This window comes from Pelmatolapia mariae, linkage group LG3_W (genome assembly GCF_036321145.2).
Source record: "Pelmatolapia mariae isolate MD_Pm_ZW linkage group LG3_W, Pm_UMD_F_2, whole genome shotgun sequence".
Classification (NCBI taxonomy): domain Eukaryota; kingdom Metazoa; phylum Chordata; class Actinopteri; order Cichliformes; family Cichlidae; genus Pelmatolapia; species Pelmatolapia mariae.
In genome coordinates this window covers 78,574,869-78,591,910 of record NC_086229.1, presented here as the reverse complement: position 1 = coordinate 78,591,910, position 17,042 = coordinate 78,574,869, and the positions used below count along the sequence as shown (strand labels likewise).

At 40.9% G+C, this 17,042-nt stretch overlaps 1 protein-coding gene across 1 annotated transcript in view; it reads left to right on the top strand.

The window, feature by feature from the left end:
- rell1 (RELT like 1) overlaps positions 1 to 17,042 on the top strand; it is a 37,259-nt gene that overhangs the window by 533 nt on the left and 19,684 nt on the right. The window contains exons 2-3 of the mRNA XM_063469947.1: positions 11,302 to 11,499; positions 15,562 to 15,633. Coding sequence (XP_063326017.1) covers positions 11,302 to 11,499; positions 15,562 to 15,633 — 270 coding nt within the window. The remainder of the gene's footprint in view (positions 1 to 11,301; positions 11,500 to 15,561; positions 15,634 to 17,042) is intronic.

The following is a 17,042-nucleotide window of genomic DNA, read 5'->3' as shown; positions in this document are numbered from 1 at the left end:
GGGTTTGAGCGATTTAAATATGTTTTTGCAGGTTTGTATTATTTCAGCATCATTACGGCGCTGACAAAGTTAACGTGTTGCCTCTTTGTATTACTTATCCCATTCTGCTGTTTAATATAATAGCTCTTCCAAGATGTCTCTGGAAACGTACTCACTGTGTGTCCTGCTGCAGATTTTCCATCACAAAACTATTATTGCTCAAAGCTGACTGAATAACCTGTAAGGTTAAACTGAGTACTGATAAACTAAGTGTGTAGTTGAATATTTGCTCATCAGATAAGGACTCTTCGAGCTATGTTAATAACGGTTTCACAATGTCAGATCACGCCTTACTGCTTCCCGTGAGAAAATGTTTATTTCTTTCTTCTTCTTGTATAGGATAGGGCTTTGTGGTTTACTGGAATAATCAGCAGATTAAGAAATATTAACCATAAATGCCAGCTGCTTCTCCAAAAGTGCATCAAGTTTAATTTTATGTCAGAATGTCTGTGCCTAAATGTGTGAAGGTTGCTCGAAACCAGAGCCAGACTGACCCTGGATGTTTGAGGGCTGAGATCAACACTGAACTGCTGGACCATCAGTGTGACGCCATCACATCTAAATAAACCGAAGCAATTATTGTTGGATTATTTTCTGTAAAAACAAAAAAGTATTCGGGGCAAGTATACATCAGTGCTGCAAAAGGGATGGGAAATAGCAAATAAGAATTTGGAGATTCTCATTGGCTCTCCTTTCAGAGTTTCTAAGCAGCATATAAAGACATTACATTCGCTTAAATAATTTGCACGTAGTAAAATGTTTGTGCATGTTGGCGATATTTCCCCTCTGTGTTGTGATCAGTGTTGGAGTCATTACTACACAGAATGCTTTTTTTTTTTTAAGTAGCGCAGTACGTTACTTAATTTCTCCCAGGACAAAGTCTATAAGTGTATTACTCCTTAGATTACTTTCATGTTTTGCCATAAAATAACCTGAAATGCATTATGCATAATTACCACCAACATAAATCCCTATCCTAACGAGGACACACGTGTGATCTTAGTACTTAGTATGAGCACAAAGCCGACAACAAAAAGGAAAAATGAAAACCAGCACAGAGACTTCAAAGTGATCTCCACGGTGATTCTACCTTAGAAACATAGACAGGTAGAAATAGAGGCCTGACTGCTCGTCAGTTTGTTACCTGTTGAAGTTCAGGGTCTGGCTGCTGGGCAGCGGTCGGCATTTACTTGGCTTCACCCTGGGTTTTTGGCTAGCTTAGCGTTAGCATGCTGTCTGTGCAAGGTGCTTGCAAAGAGCTGACGTTGTATTAACAACATAACGCAGCTGTCTTTGTCTTGGATGTTTGCACTATACAATTACTCTGTCCTCCTTTTGTGCAATAAAATATAAATGTCCATATCCACGCTGCAGACTGCGCCCCGATTTTCCTCGAATCAATAGGCAGGCAAACTTCCAATTCCAAGGAATTGAGCTACTGGAAATTGGCTCTCCCTAAGAACTGGTTCTCAGTTCCCATCTCTACCCGTAATATTGGGCAACATAGGAAGACATCTCATTTGGTTAACCAAAGCTGTTTAGAAAAATTGGTAATAGTTCATTAAACAAAATTTAAAAAATTAGATTGATAAATACGCCTCTACTCGTGGGAAAGTTCAGTGAACACCAGTGTTTGGGTTTGTGCCCATGACTCAGATGGTTACCCCGCCTTCCAGAAAGACCAGAAAGTCCAGGTGGGAGCTTTGCAGCAAGCAGGAGTGCTCAGTTAGTAGGTTGCCCCAGATCAATGTGCAGCTGCTTCTCTGAACTTTATCTGAATGTATTAGCGTATACCAATAATCAGTGCTTTTAAAATGGATCTCTGTTGTTATATGCTTGCTGACTTCACCCCTCTGAAGTTGCCTTACATAAGTGTGGCGTTGACCGGCTGATTGAAGCTTTGTTCGGGCTTGCCCTCACAGCCACAAGTAGGCTTCAGTTACAGTAGACAGTAGAAGTTGTTTTTTTAATTCTTTTTGTTCCACACTATTTATAGTTTCTGACGTTAGATGAAAACACACAAAACGGCACAAAACCCTGATACAAATCAGATGTGCAGTTCACTATCCTCCAACACTGTGTACAACCATGAAGCTCTGTTATTTACAGTGTCAGAGACTAGATGTGTGTACCAGGAAAGCAGCTGATCTGTCTTACATAAACTTTTATGTATAATCTTTAAAATATTGACTGTTTGACTGCAACAGCTTCTGAGCCATTTCCTTAGACAGATAATGAGCTTGGGTTTTTGTTTTTGTCACTTTAGTCCTCATAATCTGATCTGTGCATTTCATTATGCTAGCTCTGATAGTATTCTGTTTTTTTTATGAGGATCGATGGAGATAAATAACTTTTAAGCAGTGATTATTGCGCTGCCTGTTGAACGACAGAGAGTACTGTAGTGTCAGTCTCGCTCATTTAGTTCCAGCCGATGTCTTCATAACCTTTAAAAAGTGGGGCCTATTTCCATTTTTCCATGAGAGGTCTGTGGCTTGAAGAAGGCCAAAGCTCATTCAATTAGACCCACTCACCCAGTCCCTTAGTTTGGAGACAGGAAAACACTCGTATCGCGTGTGTTTGTTTATGTGTGTGTGTGAGTGTGCAGTACAAGTGTATGCCTTGGGGTAATTTAAGCTGTCGCCGTGTCTTAATCCTGTCTTAATTACCAGGCAGAATGTAAACTCACTCTAGTTTCAGCTGGACACTCAGGCAGTCACTGGTGTGTGTGAGTCAGAGAGGTTCCCAGTTTAGTCGAGCAAACTCCCCCAAAGTGATTCAAAAAAAAGAAAGTTTGTCTCAAAAGCTAGAAGGAAAAAATGAAACTGGACTTTTTTAGGTTTTTGAAGATGTTTCACCTCTCACCCAAGAGGTTTCTTTATTTCTTTTTTCTTCTTTAACTGAACTTGATTTAATTAATCATTTGTGTCATCACATGAGCCAGGGTGCACAAACAAAAGCGTGGGTAATCACCACCAGAGGTTTGGAGTGAAACCATTGTGACACCTTGCTCCACCCTATCACGTGACCTATTGAGGTCACCTGAAGTAAAGTGTTAGTGAGGGTTGAAGGGCCTGGGAAGGAGCCTCAACGCTGCACTGTAGGAGGACATAGATTGCCTTCTTTACTCCTCTTTCACACCATTGGTCTTCTCGGGCTAAAATGTGAACACTGGCAAACTCAAACGTGTGACCTTTACCCTCTAGGTGCAGGTGTACAGTGTTGAGTACACCTGAGAGTTGAGTGCTGTCCTGTCGATGTGGCTCTTCTCGCTGTCAGCCACAGAGTTTAAACGACCTCCTACTGATCTTTCAAATTAAAAGTGACTTATAAGTTGTACTACATACGTAGCTGGTCTTTAGCCACATACATCAGAGAAGATTAGGTTGAACAGCAATGTCCATCTTGGCCACTGTGTTAAAGATGGCGTGGCATCCAAAATCCTCCCCCCCCCCCCCCCACACACACACACACACACACACACAAATGTCACCACCTGGATTTAACTAAGCAAATACTTAAAACCCTTCCACTGGTTTGGAGGTCTAAGTTTGGGTAATGTTATGTTGTTATGTGCTTTAAAAATGTGGTCAGCTGACTGCCTGAATATACTAAATGACCAGGTTTTTCCGTCAGCCATATTATTCCAAGATGTAATTGCCGGGATTCATCGGGCTTAAATTGTGAAAGAGTGGCTCAGGGACAATGAGGCAACCCTCCAGTGTATTTATCGTCTCTTCACATGTCAACGAAGAGCATCCTTCACTCCAGCTGGGTAAGCTTGAGCCAAGATGTTGGAAAGAGTGACTTTTGGTCAGCTAGAAGCTTTTTTTTTAAACACTTTGGTTTCAAGGAGTTAGGTGAGGAACAACAAATGCATTTTTTTGTGTGTTAAACATTGGGAACTGGTTGAACTTTTTAAAAGTTCAGACTAAGCAGCTCAAATTGTTAGCCGCGTCAGTTGCTCACCTTAAAGCTTGACTCTACCTGGCTGCTTTACATTGTTGAAGTTCATCAATACAAGTTGCTAAATTTCATTATCATCTGTCGCTGTCCGGTTGCCACATCGCAGCTCGTCACTTCCTGTGTGGACAGTCATGCATTTTCCTGAGTATGTGGAAATGAGAAGCCACAGTGAACAGAACTGCATCGCATTCAGTTATGAGCTGAAAACCTATTTCCCGTAACCTACCCGAGATATAAATAAAGTTCTATCTCTCTTTAATTTCCTGAACAGTAGCAATACTGTGCAAAAGTTGAGACCCCCTCTTTCTTTATTTTGCTGGGAAAATGGGAAATAGGTTCCACATTTGTTAAAACTTGTACAAACATACATGGAAATACAGTATATAAGGCAAAAACAGACTTTATACGATTCTAAAAAGGTTGAAAGTCAATGCTTGGTTTGACCACCTTTATTCTTCAGCACAGTCTGAACTCTCTGAGGCAGCTTTTTTGTAATTTCTTTAAGTAGTCTTTAGGAATAGTTCTCCAGGTCTTTTGAAGGACATTCAAAGCTCTTCTTTAGATGTTTGCTGCTTTTGGTTCTGTTCTCTGTCAAGATGATCCCACACTGCTTCAGTAATGTTGCGGTCCGGGCTCTGGGGAGGCCAGTCCACGACTGATAGTGTTCCACTGGGTGTTTTCCTATCCAGGCTCTCTGTAGAACTCTTATCTTTGGCATTGTCTTTATTAGAAATACATATATATGTACCAATACATCTAAAATTGGTTCTTTGCTAAGTTGACTCTTATGTGTAGACACAACACTGAGTCATCTGTTGAGTTAAGGTGACCTTTTAATACTTGAATGATTTACAGGTCAGTGTTAAGTGGTTTAATAAACAAGCGTTCCTCTTAAAATGATGGATGATGGACTGAAAATGAGTGAAAATGCAGCCAATGTCCAAAGAAAAAGAGTAGGTAACCATGTTTATGGTCTCAGGCGATTAAGTCCATGCATGTCAGTACCTCAGGACCGAAACCTAGTGAGGAAACATTACATATGGTGCATTTTCCTGTTGTATCCATAATATTGTTGACATTTTTATTTACTCCAATAAACGTATGACACTAATGTTATTTAGGAAAAAAAAATGAATCCATTTGAGTGCAATCTGTGGAATTTCACCCATTGAAAGAGAGGATATTTAAAGGTTAATGTACAACGTTGTGCTCCTTACTCATTGTGTTTTCACGAAATCCTGTAGGCTTTTGAATACAATGAATCATCAAACATAGACAAAGTGCAAAGAGGAAGCGATGTGGAGTAAACGTCATTAGATTGAAAGGGCACCGAATCCACAGGAATAAATAGCAACAGAAGGCTGATTATTGCATGTGGTCGCCTGCCGTAAATATTGCCCTGTAGCTGGCATCCAATAGTGTTAATATCCATAAATGGCATGAAAAGTGCTTTAATATTGCTTTTTTGCAATCTGATATTTGTTGAGGTGTTTGAATTCTTGGTTGAGTCAATATATCAAATAAATACTTGTTAAAAACCCAATCACGACATCAGAAATGGGAGATTTGGATAGAGTTTGATTGGTGCATGCTGATTGCATTGTGTTCGCAATCAGGACTGGATAGAGAACAGGAAGAAGGAGCAGAGAAAATTAAGAGTGCAGCACACTGATGAGACACCAAAACAGAGGTGGAAAGGTGAGGAAGAGGTGAGCATCAATAAAAGGAAAGACAAAGGTGACTCGGCAGGAGCTGCAATAGCAGGGTTGGTAAAGTTTAAAAATTAAACTAACGTGTCAGCATATAGTCTGGGATACTCTCCGAGTGCTTCATAGACACGGTTATAATGTTTTTCTCAAGGTTTAGTCGCTGCTGCTTAACAACAAAGCTGAAGAACTCAAAAAGACATCATTAAATGTCTCTTTAGACTCTTTTTCTCCTAGTGAGCTTTCTTAACTAACTTCAATCCTTTCTTCCTGTAATCATCCACATGTCTATTAGGCTGTTCAACAAAGTCTTGCTATTAATTAATGCTACAATATTACATACAATAGAGTTATCTCTATCAGCAGGGTGTATGCCATAGACTTTCAAGGTGGCTGTAATTACAGCACTACTTTAAAGTCTGTCATGGATCCACCTGTTTTAGTGGATGTTCACAAGCCAAACAGGGGTCAGCGATCAGATGACATACACTTTACATTTCCACCCGTGTGATGGTGTTGCACACAAAGGGTCAGATTACTAACTGAATGTAGCTGAGTGCTTTAAATCTTGCAGCCGTCTCCGATTCCCTAGCTTACACTTTTTAATGCCCAGTTGCCAAGAAGCGACTCACAGAGTTTGACATTAAAACGAAAAACTAAAATGAAACTAAAAATATCAGCCCATATGATAGCAGGGCTCAAAGAATGCAGCGACAGCCAGCGTACTGCTCTTTTGTACAAATGACCCCAGTTTTATGGCCTCTTCTTGGCCTCTCGTGGTGCACCTCATCTGCACCATTAATCATGAAAATTGAATATGTTTTGGTCTGCACAGCCGGTTGGATAAAAAGGAGAAACTTTTAGATACCAGCTCGGGTTCTTGGAAATGGTTATCGCTGCTTTTCAGGATTTTCTGACTGATATTTTATCAGTAATAAAAAAAAAAATAGCTCACAAAACTGCAACTTTAATCAAGAACGAAAAGAAAACGACCTCTTCATTCAACAGAAAATCCAAAAAGTCCAAATGCTTCTTAGAAGTTGTAGCTGGAAACAAATGTAACCGCCGCCCCGCTGTTGTTGCCGTTTAAATTCATTTTGTTAATCCACTTCTGTGAAGTGCTCATGTCTCTAGCTTTAGTTTGTAGTTCTCTTCTCCCTCTTTTATAGGAGCTCCACCACAGCACCAGCTGTGGTTACAGAAAAGATGTCTGGCTCCAATTCAGAAACTCCTCAGTGACTCTGTTCAAGCCATTTGCTAGTCTGCAGTCTTATTTTATTTTAATACAGTCATCTAATTGGCCCGTGATTACTTCTGAGTCATTTTAGAGGCGCACAGGACCGTGCTGTTCCAACAGTGTGGTTGTCACTGTTATTGCAAGCTCATACACATGCAACTTTTGGTAACAGGCTGGTCAGTCAGCAGACAATGATCAGTGTGTTCAGGCTTGGGCACCAGGGAACTGGGACAATGGAGGAGCACAAATGTGTTTATGCATCGGGTGCACATAGGCTAGTATTTAGATACATGTCTCCGCGCATGGTGCTGTTCTATAGTTCGTGCAGATTAGCTGTTGTGCAGATTTGATGAGAATCTGATATAATTCTGTCTAAAGCGTTGCCCTCTCTGTCTGCGTCTATCAGACCCACCCCGAGTCTCTTTGTGCTGTGCACACACAGACCTGAGCAGACAAAAGCTCTCTTGTTTGTAGAGCTGGAATGCCTCATGTGGTACCTCACCTTTGAACTTTGACCTGATCGAGATGTTTGGTTCAAAATGTAATATTTCATAGTATCATCTGATTTATTCACACTTACGCTTTTTTTGTTTTTGTTTTTACATTCAAACATATACAGAATAAAAGTCGTGTTCTGAAAATATTGGCATCAGTAGCGTTATTGACGTTTCATATTTCCTCCATGGCTTAAAATGGGGAGTGGAGTAGTTAAGGTAGTGATATTACTTTACTGTAATAGCCATACTGCAGTAGGCCGAGGTTACTGGGGTTTGCCCATGATGCAGTGAACATTTCTTTTTCACTCTTTGTTGTATTATACACCAGTATTATGGGCTCAAATTGTGGTCATAAATATTTTGTACTTGTAAATCAGTTTTGTACTTGTAAATCAGGATTTGTATGTGTAAAAAAGATTTGTATGTGTAAAAAGAATTTGTGTGTGTGTAAAAAAGATTTGTGTGTGCACTTAGCCAAAAAATACATGTGAAGTTACAAGTACGAATTTTGACCCTACTTTTCTTCCTTTGATCTGATTGGTCAATGTCATGTCAATCACAAATGTAACAATCCAATCAGAGAACAGATGGGTTTGGCTGTCGGAGGGGCGCTTTTTTTGAACTGCAGGTCCTTGAAGGGAATAAATGCCCTTTTACATGCCAACCCAGCGTTTTCCTTCATCACCACGAAGGAAAACAGTCTGTGGTCTGAGTTTGGTGATTTTTGTGTCACAGGTCTACGTGCTTAATACAGGGACTTCCACAGCCTTTTCAACAGCGCTGCGGACCGCGGGGGGCGGGCAGTGTTTTGGAAATGACAGTCTTCACTAGTGGGGATAGTTACACTTTCTTCGTTATGAATTAGCATACATGTTTTTATTGAACATTTGAAGAACCAGCAAAAAAAACAGAAACTCTTTTAAAGGACATAAAGTCAGAGATAGAAACGACAAGGAGCAGGTGCATCTAGTACAGGTAGAGCTGCTGCAAAAACCCACAGAGCCCAGCAGCCAGCGCAACAAATTCTGGATCCTTTGCTTTTAGTTAGCATTAGCAGCACATCCTGCATCCGATGTGAAAGGACCTTTATGCTGCGCACTGTGACTCACAGCAGTGGTCCCGGGTCAGCCCTGACTTTGTGTTAAACTAATCCTAAAGTAATGATGGTATTTCTAACCACTGACATACCACAACTTTATCCTTTCAACAGCTGCTGAAAATTAGCGGACCTAGCTGCTATCGGATATTTATATAGAGATCCTCCAGCTTCAAACTGTATTACCCTTCAAGGACCTGCAGTTCAAAAAAGCACCCCTCCGACAGCCAAACCCATCTGTTCTCTGACTGGATAGTTAAATTTGTGATTGACATGACATTGACCAATCAGATGAAAGGAAGAAAAATAGGGTCAAAATTCGTACTTGTAACTTGCAGAGTTTCACACGTATTTTTTTGGCTAAGTCCACATACAAATCTTTTTTACGCACACACAAATTCTTTTTACACATACAAATCTTTTTTACGCACACACAAATTCTTTTTACACATACAAATCCTGATTTACAAGTACAAAATATTTATGACCACAATTTGAGCCCATACAGTATTGCAGTTATTAATTATTGAACTGTGGCTCTTTCACGCATAGTGTGTCTTTTGTCCTGTTCTTCTCTGTGCTCGTTTCTCCCTCCCATCACCCCCAACCGCTTGTGGCAGATGGCTGTCCCTTCCTGAGCCTAGTTCTGCCGGGGGTTTCTTCCTGCTTGCTCATAGGGGGTCATGTGACTGCTGGTGTTTCTATCTAATATTGTAGCGTCTTTACCTTTACGATATAATGAAAGCCTTGAGGTGACTGCTGTTGTAAATTAGTGCTATATAAGTTGAATTGAATTGAAGGGACTTGTATTGCACTTGCAACAGCAAAGCTAATGGAAGTTAGCTTAAAAGTTATTTTGCTCGTGCTGTGTTTTATTTATCATGATTATACGTGACACCATGGGTGCAGTGGGTGGCTGGTTTGAAGAGCATCCCTGCTGTCACAGATCAATGCAAGCAGTCCTCTGTTGACCGTGCAGCGTAAACACAATGAATTAAGCATTTTTTTTCCTCATGAGCTTTGGGTGAGCGTATAAGTTCATTCAATGGAAGACTCACACTTGCTATCAAGTGAATACTACAGTAGAGACTTACTTAGATCAGGGAAACATTAACACTGAGGAATGTAAAAATAAAAGCTGCTTCAAATATAGGCCTACTACCACTGTGGTAAATGTTACTATTCAAGGAAATGTGGCATCTCTGAGTTTTGGATTCTTGTGGTTGGAAAAAAACAGGAATATGAACACAAAGCTTTGGCTTTTGATAAGCTATATTCAACGTTTTCACTACTTCTTTACATATCATAGACTAAACCACAGGTGGCAAACAGAATGAGGCCCAGCAATGACTCTAGTCCGAACCACTGGATGGCTTTGGAAAATGTGAAGGAGGGCATACATTTTGGGCATACATACAAGTTTTACAGCTTTTCCTACTGATAAAAACCTCCCTCATCGTCATTCATCCTTTAACAAAGTAATTAAGTAATGGATACACAATTAAATGACAGATAGGTGCCTGTTTTTCACAATCTGCTTTAGAAATGTCTGTTTTTTACAATAAGTCCACAGTTTTGGGAAAAAGGACATTTTTTTTGTGAAGAACAAAAACTTTCTGTTTTATAATTACTTGAAAATCTGGGCACCGAGCTACCAGCACATCTTCTTAAATTTTGCACATTTATTTCTTACAATTTAAATGTAAGAAATAAATGTGCAAGGCCTGCTGACAGGTTTCCTTGATTTACTGCAGCAATATTTCTTTGTCATGTAGAAAAACGGAGACATTCTGTTGAAAGTGCACTTCTTTTTTTCTGATATGAAGACGTCTCAGGGTTTGAGTGTGTGGTGAACTGGTTTGGCCCAGTTGAGATCAAAGTAGGCTGTGTGTGGCCCATGATGTAAAGTGAGTTTGACATCCCTGGATGACAGTGGCAAGACCTCCTGAACTTTTTGTTATCTTCAAAATATATTTTTGTTGTTGTTTTAATTGAAAGTACAGGATTTGGAGCCCAGGAGATGTTTATTGTACCCAATCCAATAATCTAGACTTTAGACCCCCAGGTAGGCAGGTAGGAGTGGGAGCAGAGGCAGATTGAGCTAAAATGGTAAGATGTTTATGATCCTTGCGTCTGCTTTCTGCTGTAGTCTGTTATGTAAAAACCTGATGATGTAACCAACCCCTACGCCCAGGTTGGGTTACATCTGTTATGTTTAACATGCATTAAAGTCAGCTTAAATAAAACATGTGACTGACTGCTATCACAGTTTATGGGACCCTTGTAAAGCTGGCTTACAGCAGCCTTACAGGAGTCCCTGCTCTCCTGCCTCACTCAGAAATAAATCAATAAAAGGAAAAAAAAACAGTTGAAGACAGAAACTAAAAACCTTGGAAAACATTCCCAGTGTTCTTCACAGCTTAACAATGTTTAGCTCAAACACGTTTTGCCTCTTTTTCTTGCTCTTGTTCCTCTTCCTTTTTTTCTTTTTAAAGTTTGTGCCTGCTTTTTACACTAAATGCATGCTCAAAGTTGTAAATGCATCAAGTTCACGTTGCAGCTGATAACATTTGAATCCCATCAGCTGCTCGGCTCACCCTTCATGTGTTCCCCTCACACCCTCTGTAGAGATCAGGTTGCAGTGAAAGGTGCTGTGAGGACAAGGGTTTTGTTTTTCTGCGCCGCCTTACAAAAATGTATTGAATTACTGCTTTTTTTTTTTTCTTTTTTAATTTTTTATTTAAAATGTTTCTCATCCTCTAGCTGGTGACAGTGCTGGAAAGGGCGGCGGGACCAATCCATACTACATCGCCTTTGTGCTGGTGCCTATTCTCTTCCTTCTGGGCCTGCTCGGTGTGGTGATCTGTCATGTGTTGAAAAGGAAAGGCTACCGGTGCACCACAGACCATGATGACGAGGAGGAGTGTAAGGAAGAGGTCAAAGATCCCGAGTTGGGCGGAGGTAAGGATTCAGAGATTCTGGGAGGTCATTGGAGGTTCTGAGAAATTTGACAGTATCGTTGGATTTATGTTTTTATTGCGTCTAAGGCTTAAATCATCCATCGCCTATATACAATACAAGCCAAAGATTATACCACAGCCAGGCTCATATTAATCCAAGTGGGCGTGAGGGAGGACAAAGACGATTGTTACATTGTGTCGTTGTGTTGCTGATGTGTCTTCTCAGAAAAAAGGGCCTTTTTGTTTCTTCTTTAAATAAGGCGAGCCAAGGTAACACCAGTTCATTCTCAAAGATAGGATCGGTTAAATTAAAACAAGCCTTACCGATTCAATTTAGTTTTGACTTAGTTTTAACAGGAAGAAACCTGCAGCAGAACCAGCCTCAGGGAGGGCCGCGATCATTTGGCGGATGTGGGGGATAGGAGGGGGAAAAGAAAGAGAAGACAAAAGAGAGCGCAGGGACACGGGACAAAAACCCAGACTGAGGGAGACAGAGGGCAAACATGTAATGATATGTTGCAGTGATGCATAAACACGTGGGCAGTTTGAAGAGGTGAGTGGAGGAGTACCGCTCAGTGCGTCACGTGAAGTCCCGCAGCGGACCGAGCCTGTCGCAGCATAACAAAGGGAGGCTTCTGATTCAGCCCTGACTATCAGTTTTATCAAAGAAGAAAGTTTCAAGCTTTATCTAAAATGTAGAGATTGTGTCTGTCTCCCAAATTCAAAACTGGGACCTGGCTTCACAGGGGATGTGAGTTTCAATAGCAGAACATGACTATGATGCAGATCCGGGCGTACCCGGCCTCCTGCAGGCAGTGTCAGTGTTGTCGGTCCTTTAGCTTAGCCTCTGCACAACCGAGAAAACAATGAAATCAGTTCTCTTCACCCACCGTCTCTATTTCCCCTCTCTTTTGTTTTAAACATCTGACATCTTTTTGGACCCTGCTGACGCTCCATTTCCAGCACGAGACCGTGATTCAGCATTAGAGGTGCCAGCTGCAAACTTTAAGTGTACGGCAGTAGGACATGTTGAGCTGGCAGCACGGTTAGAGCTGTAAACCGAGAGGCTCAATTGTGTGCATTGTTTACCTCAAATCCCTTACTCATCCAACGTCCACATGATTCGAGGCACTGCGTAAAAATGCATTGCTCGTCATAAATACTATCGTTAACTGTTTCATAATCTAAAAGATTTAAAGTATTTATGATCACGCCTGTCCGCGTCTGAGTAAATCCACTGTGATGCTGTCGCACAGCAGAGATGATTTTTGTTTGTTTTGTATTTTTTTTTTTTTTGCACGAGTTTCCAAATTAGTCATCGGCCCATGTAAACTTTTCCATTTGCCTGTCATGTGGTAATAAGACGTCTAGAAGGCAGAAATCACCTTCCTTCTGATGCTTTCAACCCTAGACTACATTCCTGAATCTAATTACTTCGTGTGTGTTACTTAATGTAGACGCAGGCGGTGGCGTGTGACGTGAATGGCATCTCAAAGCAGTAGCATTTCTAGCTCTTCCTGTATAACAGAAACGAGATTTAACAAACAGACTGAACTTATTATGTTATTCGGTGTTTATGCTTTCAGACGATCCTCTGAAATAGACAAACGTGAGCTTAGAAATGCTCTTTTGGAGGTTGAGGTGCATTTTTAGAAGGGCTCTGTCATTTTATTTGGAAGCAGGCCAGCAGAAACCAAGAAGACTTTTAGCATTCCCTTTATCCATTCATGTGGAGTTCAGTGAGGTGAAACGTTATTACTGTGGGATTTGTGTGCGCACTTCACTTAGTTTCCCTCCTTCTGCATCTGCCGTGCCTGCTCGTCTGTTTTTCTAGTAGTTCTTGAGCGCATATGTGAAATCTCTGCAATCACCCTGGCTCTGTCGCAGGCATGAGAAATGTTATGGAAAGAATAAGCTGTTTACTCTGCGCTGTCCAACTTCCTGTCATCACGCAATGCACCGCACGCCAGTGTTTTCCCTTACATATGATGTCCCCACCATTCCCATTATTCTTTCCAGTTAACTGTGTTAATTACAACTCAGTTTCTTATGTCAAGCGCTGGTATTGGAAAAGTACAGGCGTGAAGCGAGTTTCGCTCATTGAGTAAGTGCAAGCTCCCTCCCTGCCACCACCACAATAGTCGACAGTCCATTAGGGTTTTTCCCTGCCATCTATTTGTCTGTGTGTGTTTGTTTCTTCAAAAAGCCCTACCGTATCGTACGTCAGAGCAAAAACACAACACTGCTTTTGTGTTGCGGCCTCGCTCGGTCAGTCAGTCAAGTGCTCCCTTTTTTTTTTCTCGTCAGTGTCAGGTTTCCTGTTTGCTGTCTTCGTTTGCGAACCGTAGAGCGGGTCCCTGCTCGCAGTCAGCCTCGGCATACCAGAGGATTCCAATTTACGTTTATCAGTAGCGAGGAAAAACTGAGGAAGCAATCAAAAGGAAACTCCAGGAAGTGCCTCACAGGGGTGTGTGCTGACCAGTGGATTTGTTCTGCATAGTTGAATGATTACTGCGAAGAATTTGCAATATTATAGAAATCCCACAATTTCCTTTTGAGAAATGGCAGGAAGTAACGTCCGGATGAAGAAGAAGGGTCATGAAACAGTCCTCTGCCGCGTTGTTTCAGGGGGACGGCGCGAGCGAGGGACAGTCATTGATTCTTCCTGGCAATAATCACTCAAAAGGAACATTTTAGCTCTGTGTGTGATCGATAAACATCTGCCACAGAAGTGTTATAGTTGTGCTAAAACATATTTCTGATGTCAACAATGGATCAAAGTGCGATACGGTATAAGGGCCACAAAAAATCCACTGTGAATTTTCCCCTTTAGCTGTACGGAGGCTTTTAGCATCAGCTTGGCTTTACTTTGCTGTTTCGAATGCTGGCTTTAGACATAAAGAAATATGGAAACCAGAATTCAGTCCTAAAGACCAGTTTTAGGTTATAGGCAACCTAAATGTGCTCTATGCATCATTTTCCTATGCCGTTAGGCTCAACCCCAACCGCCTGAGCTGAGCTGTTTTTAGCTCCTTTTCCTTTAAGGCCACCTTCCCCTTTAAGCAGACTTTCTTCTTCTTTTGTCTTCTTCTTCTTCTTCTTACAAACGCAAAGCTTTATTCCTGAGAAGTTATAGAAATCCACTAACTTCTCTCTGTGCCATCCTGTAAAGCCAAGAATAGAAGAACATGCATGAAGAGAGGATTTTTACTAAAGTCTCCGCTTCTAATTCTCTCTATGCATACTCTACACAACATTATAGTGTGTAATGTGTATATATATGTAAATCTGTATGTATATTAAAATCCGATCAGTAAAGTAAAGGAGAAAGTGACTGGAATTAGTTCAGTGCAGCATGAGCAGGAGACTGCACTGACTGAACTGGTGCTGTGCTTTTACCAGCCTTGATTTGTTTATTGCTGACCACTACTTACCCACGATTTAAATACCAGCTTTTATATGAAAATTTACTGAAGCGCCATCCATTTTTTATCCTCTGATCCAACTCAAGGATGCCGCCTACCCCAGCTGTCACTACTCACTTACATGGACCCGTTTCTCTTTTCTGATCGTCTCCATAATTTTCCTTATAACTGCTTTGATCGTTTGCTCATACCGAGGCTGCTTGTGGCTAGCTCTGAGCTCTGGATAGCTTTAGCTTCAGCCACTTTGCCTTTGTTAAAATTTTGGGTGAGGGTGATTTAAGTGTCTGATTAAGATTAGGATTTTCACTTTGGAGATTCTTTCCGTTTACACTCATGTAGAAAACTTCTAAACAGTGGAAATCAGATGATATCGGCCTCTAGCCAGTCAATCAGTGCATCTCTGCAGGAGGTTATAAATATAATTCAAGGTGAGGTTGATGTTGGGCCCTCAGGAAACACCTTTAGACTTTTTTCCTCTTCAGACACAGGATTTTAGGTTATAAGCTGCAGGAGTTGTTTGCTCCTCAGTGCCTGGCATAGTTGAGTGAGGCTGACTTTCTTTCAACATGTATCATGTTTCTGTAGCATCAATGCCTAATAATGCAGATGTTTCTATTCGTGTGTGTTTATTTTTCCAGAGCTCAATGACACCTTCAGTGACTACAATGACACGGTTGGACAGATTGTCCACTACATCATGAAAAATCAAGGTATGTATTCAAGGCTTTGTGTTTATTTGTTTTTTTGCATAAGAACACCTGTCATTTCTGGTTGAAGGTGTGAACCTTCAATAATTACTTCCTCCAAACCATCAACGTGTCTTTTAGACCCCATTCCTACAAAACTGCTCAAAGAAGTCCTGCCATTAATTAATTCTTCAATCTTAAATATGATCAATCTATCTCTAATAATTGGCTATGTACCACAGGCCTTCAAGGTGGCTGTAGTTAAACCCTTACTTAAAAAGCAATCTCTAGACCCAGCTGTCTTAGCTAATTATAGGCCAATCTCCAACCTTCCTTTCATATCAAAAATCCTTGAAAGAGTAGTTGTCAAACAGCTAACAGATCATCTGCAGAGGAATGGCTTATTTGAAGAGTTTCAGTCAGGTTTCAGAGCTCATCACAGCACAGAAACAGCTTTAGTGAAGGTTACAAATGATCTTCTTATGGCCTCTGACAGTGGACTCATCTCTGTGCTTGTCCTGCTAGACCTCAGCGCAGCGTTTGATACTGTCGACCATAATATCCTATTAGAGCGATTAGAACATGCTGTAGGTATTACAGGTACTGCACTGCAGTGGTTTGTATCATATCTATCTAATAGACTCCAATTTGTTCAAGTAAATGGAGAGTCTTCTTCACATGCTGAGGTTAATTATGGAGTTCCACAGGGTTCAGTGCTAGGACCAATTCTATTTACATTATACATGCTTCCCCTAGGCAGCATCATTAGAAGACATAGCATAAATTTTCACTGCTATGCAGATGATACGCAGCTCTATCTATCCATGAAGCCAGGTAACACACACCAATTAGTTAAACTGCAGGAATGTCTTAAAGACATAAAGACCTGGATGGCCGCTAACTTCCTGCTTCTTAATTCAGATAAAACTGAGGTTATTGTACTCGGCCCTGAAAATCTTAGAAATATGGTATCTAAGCAGATCCTTACTCTGGATGGCATTACCTTGGCCTCCAGTAATGCTGTGAGGAACCTTGGAGTCATTTTTGACCAGGACATGTCCTTCAAGGCACATATTAAACAAATATGTAAGACTGCTTTCTTCCATTTGCGCAACATCTCTAAAATTAGAAATATCCTGTCTCAGAGTGATGCTGAAAAACTAGTTCATGCCTTCATTACTTCCAGGCTGGACTACTGTAACTCATTATTATCAGGATGTCCTAAAAACTCCCTGAAAAGTCTTCAGTTAATCCAAAATGCTGCAGCAAGAGTACTGACAGGGACTAGAAAGAGAGAGCATATTTCTCCTGTTTTGGCTTCCCTTCATTGGCTTCCTGTTAAATCCAGAATTGAATTCAAAATCCTGCTCCTCACATACAAGGTCTTAAATAATCAGGCCCCATCTTATCTTAATGACCTTGTAGTACCATAT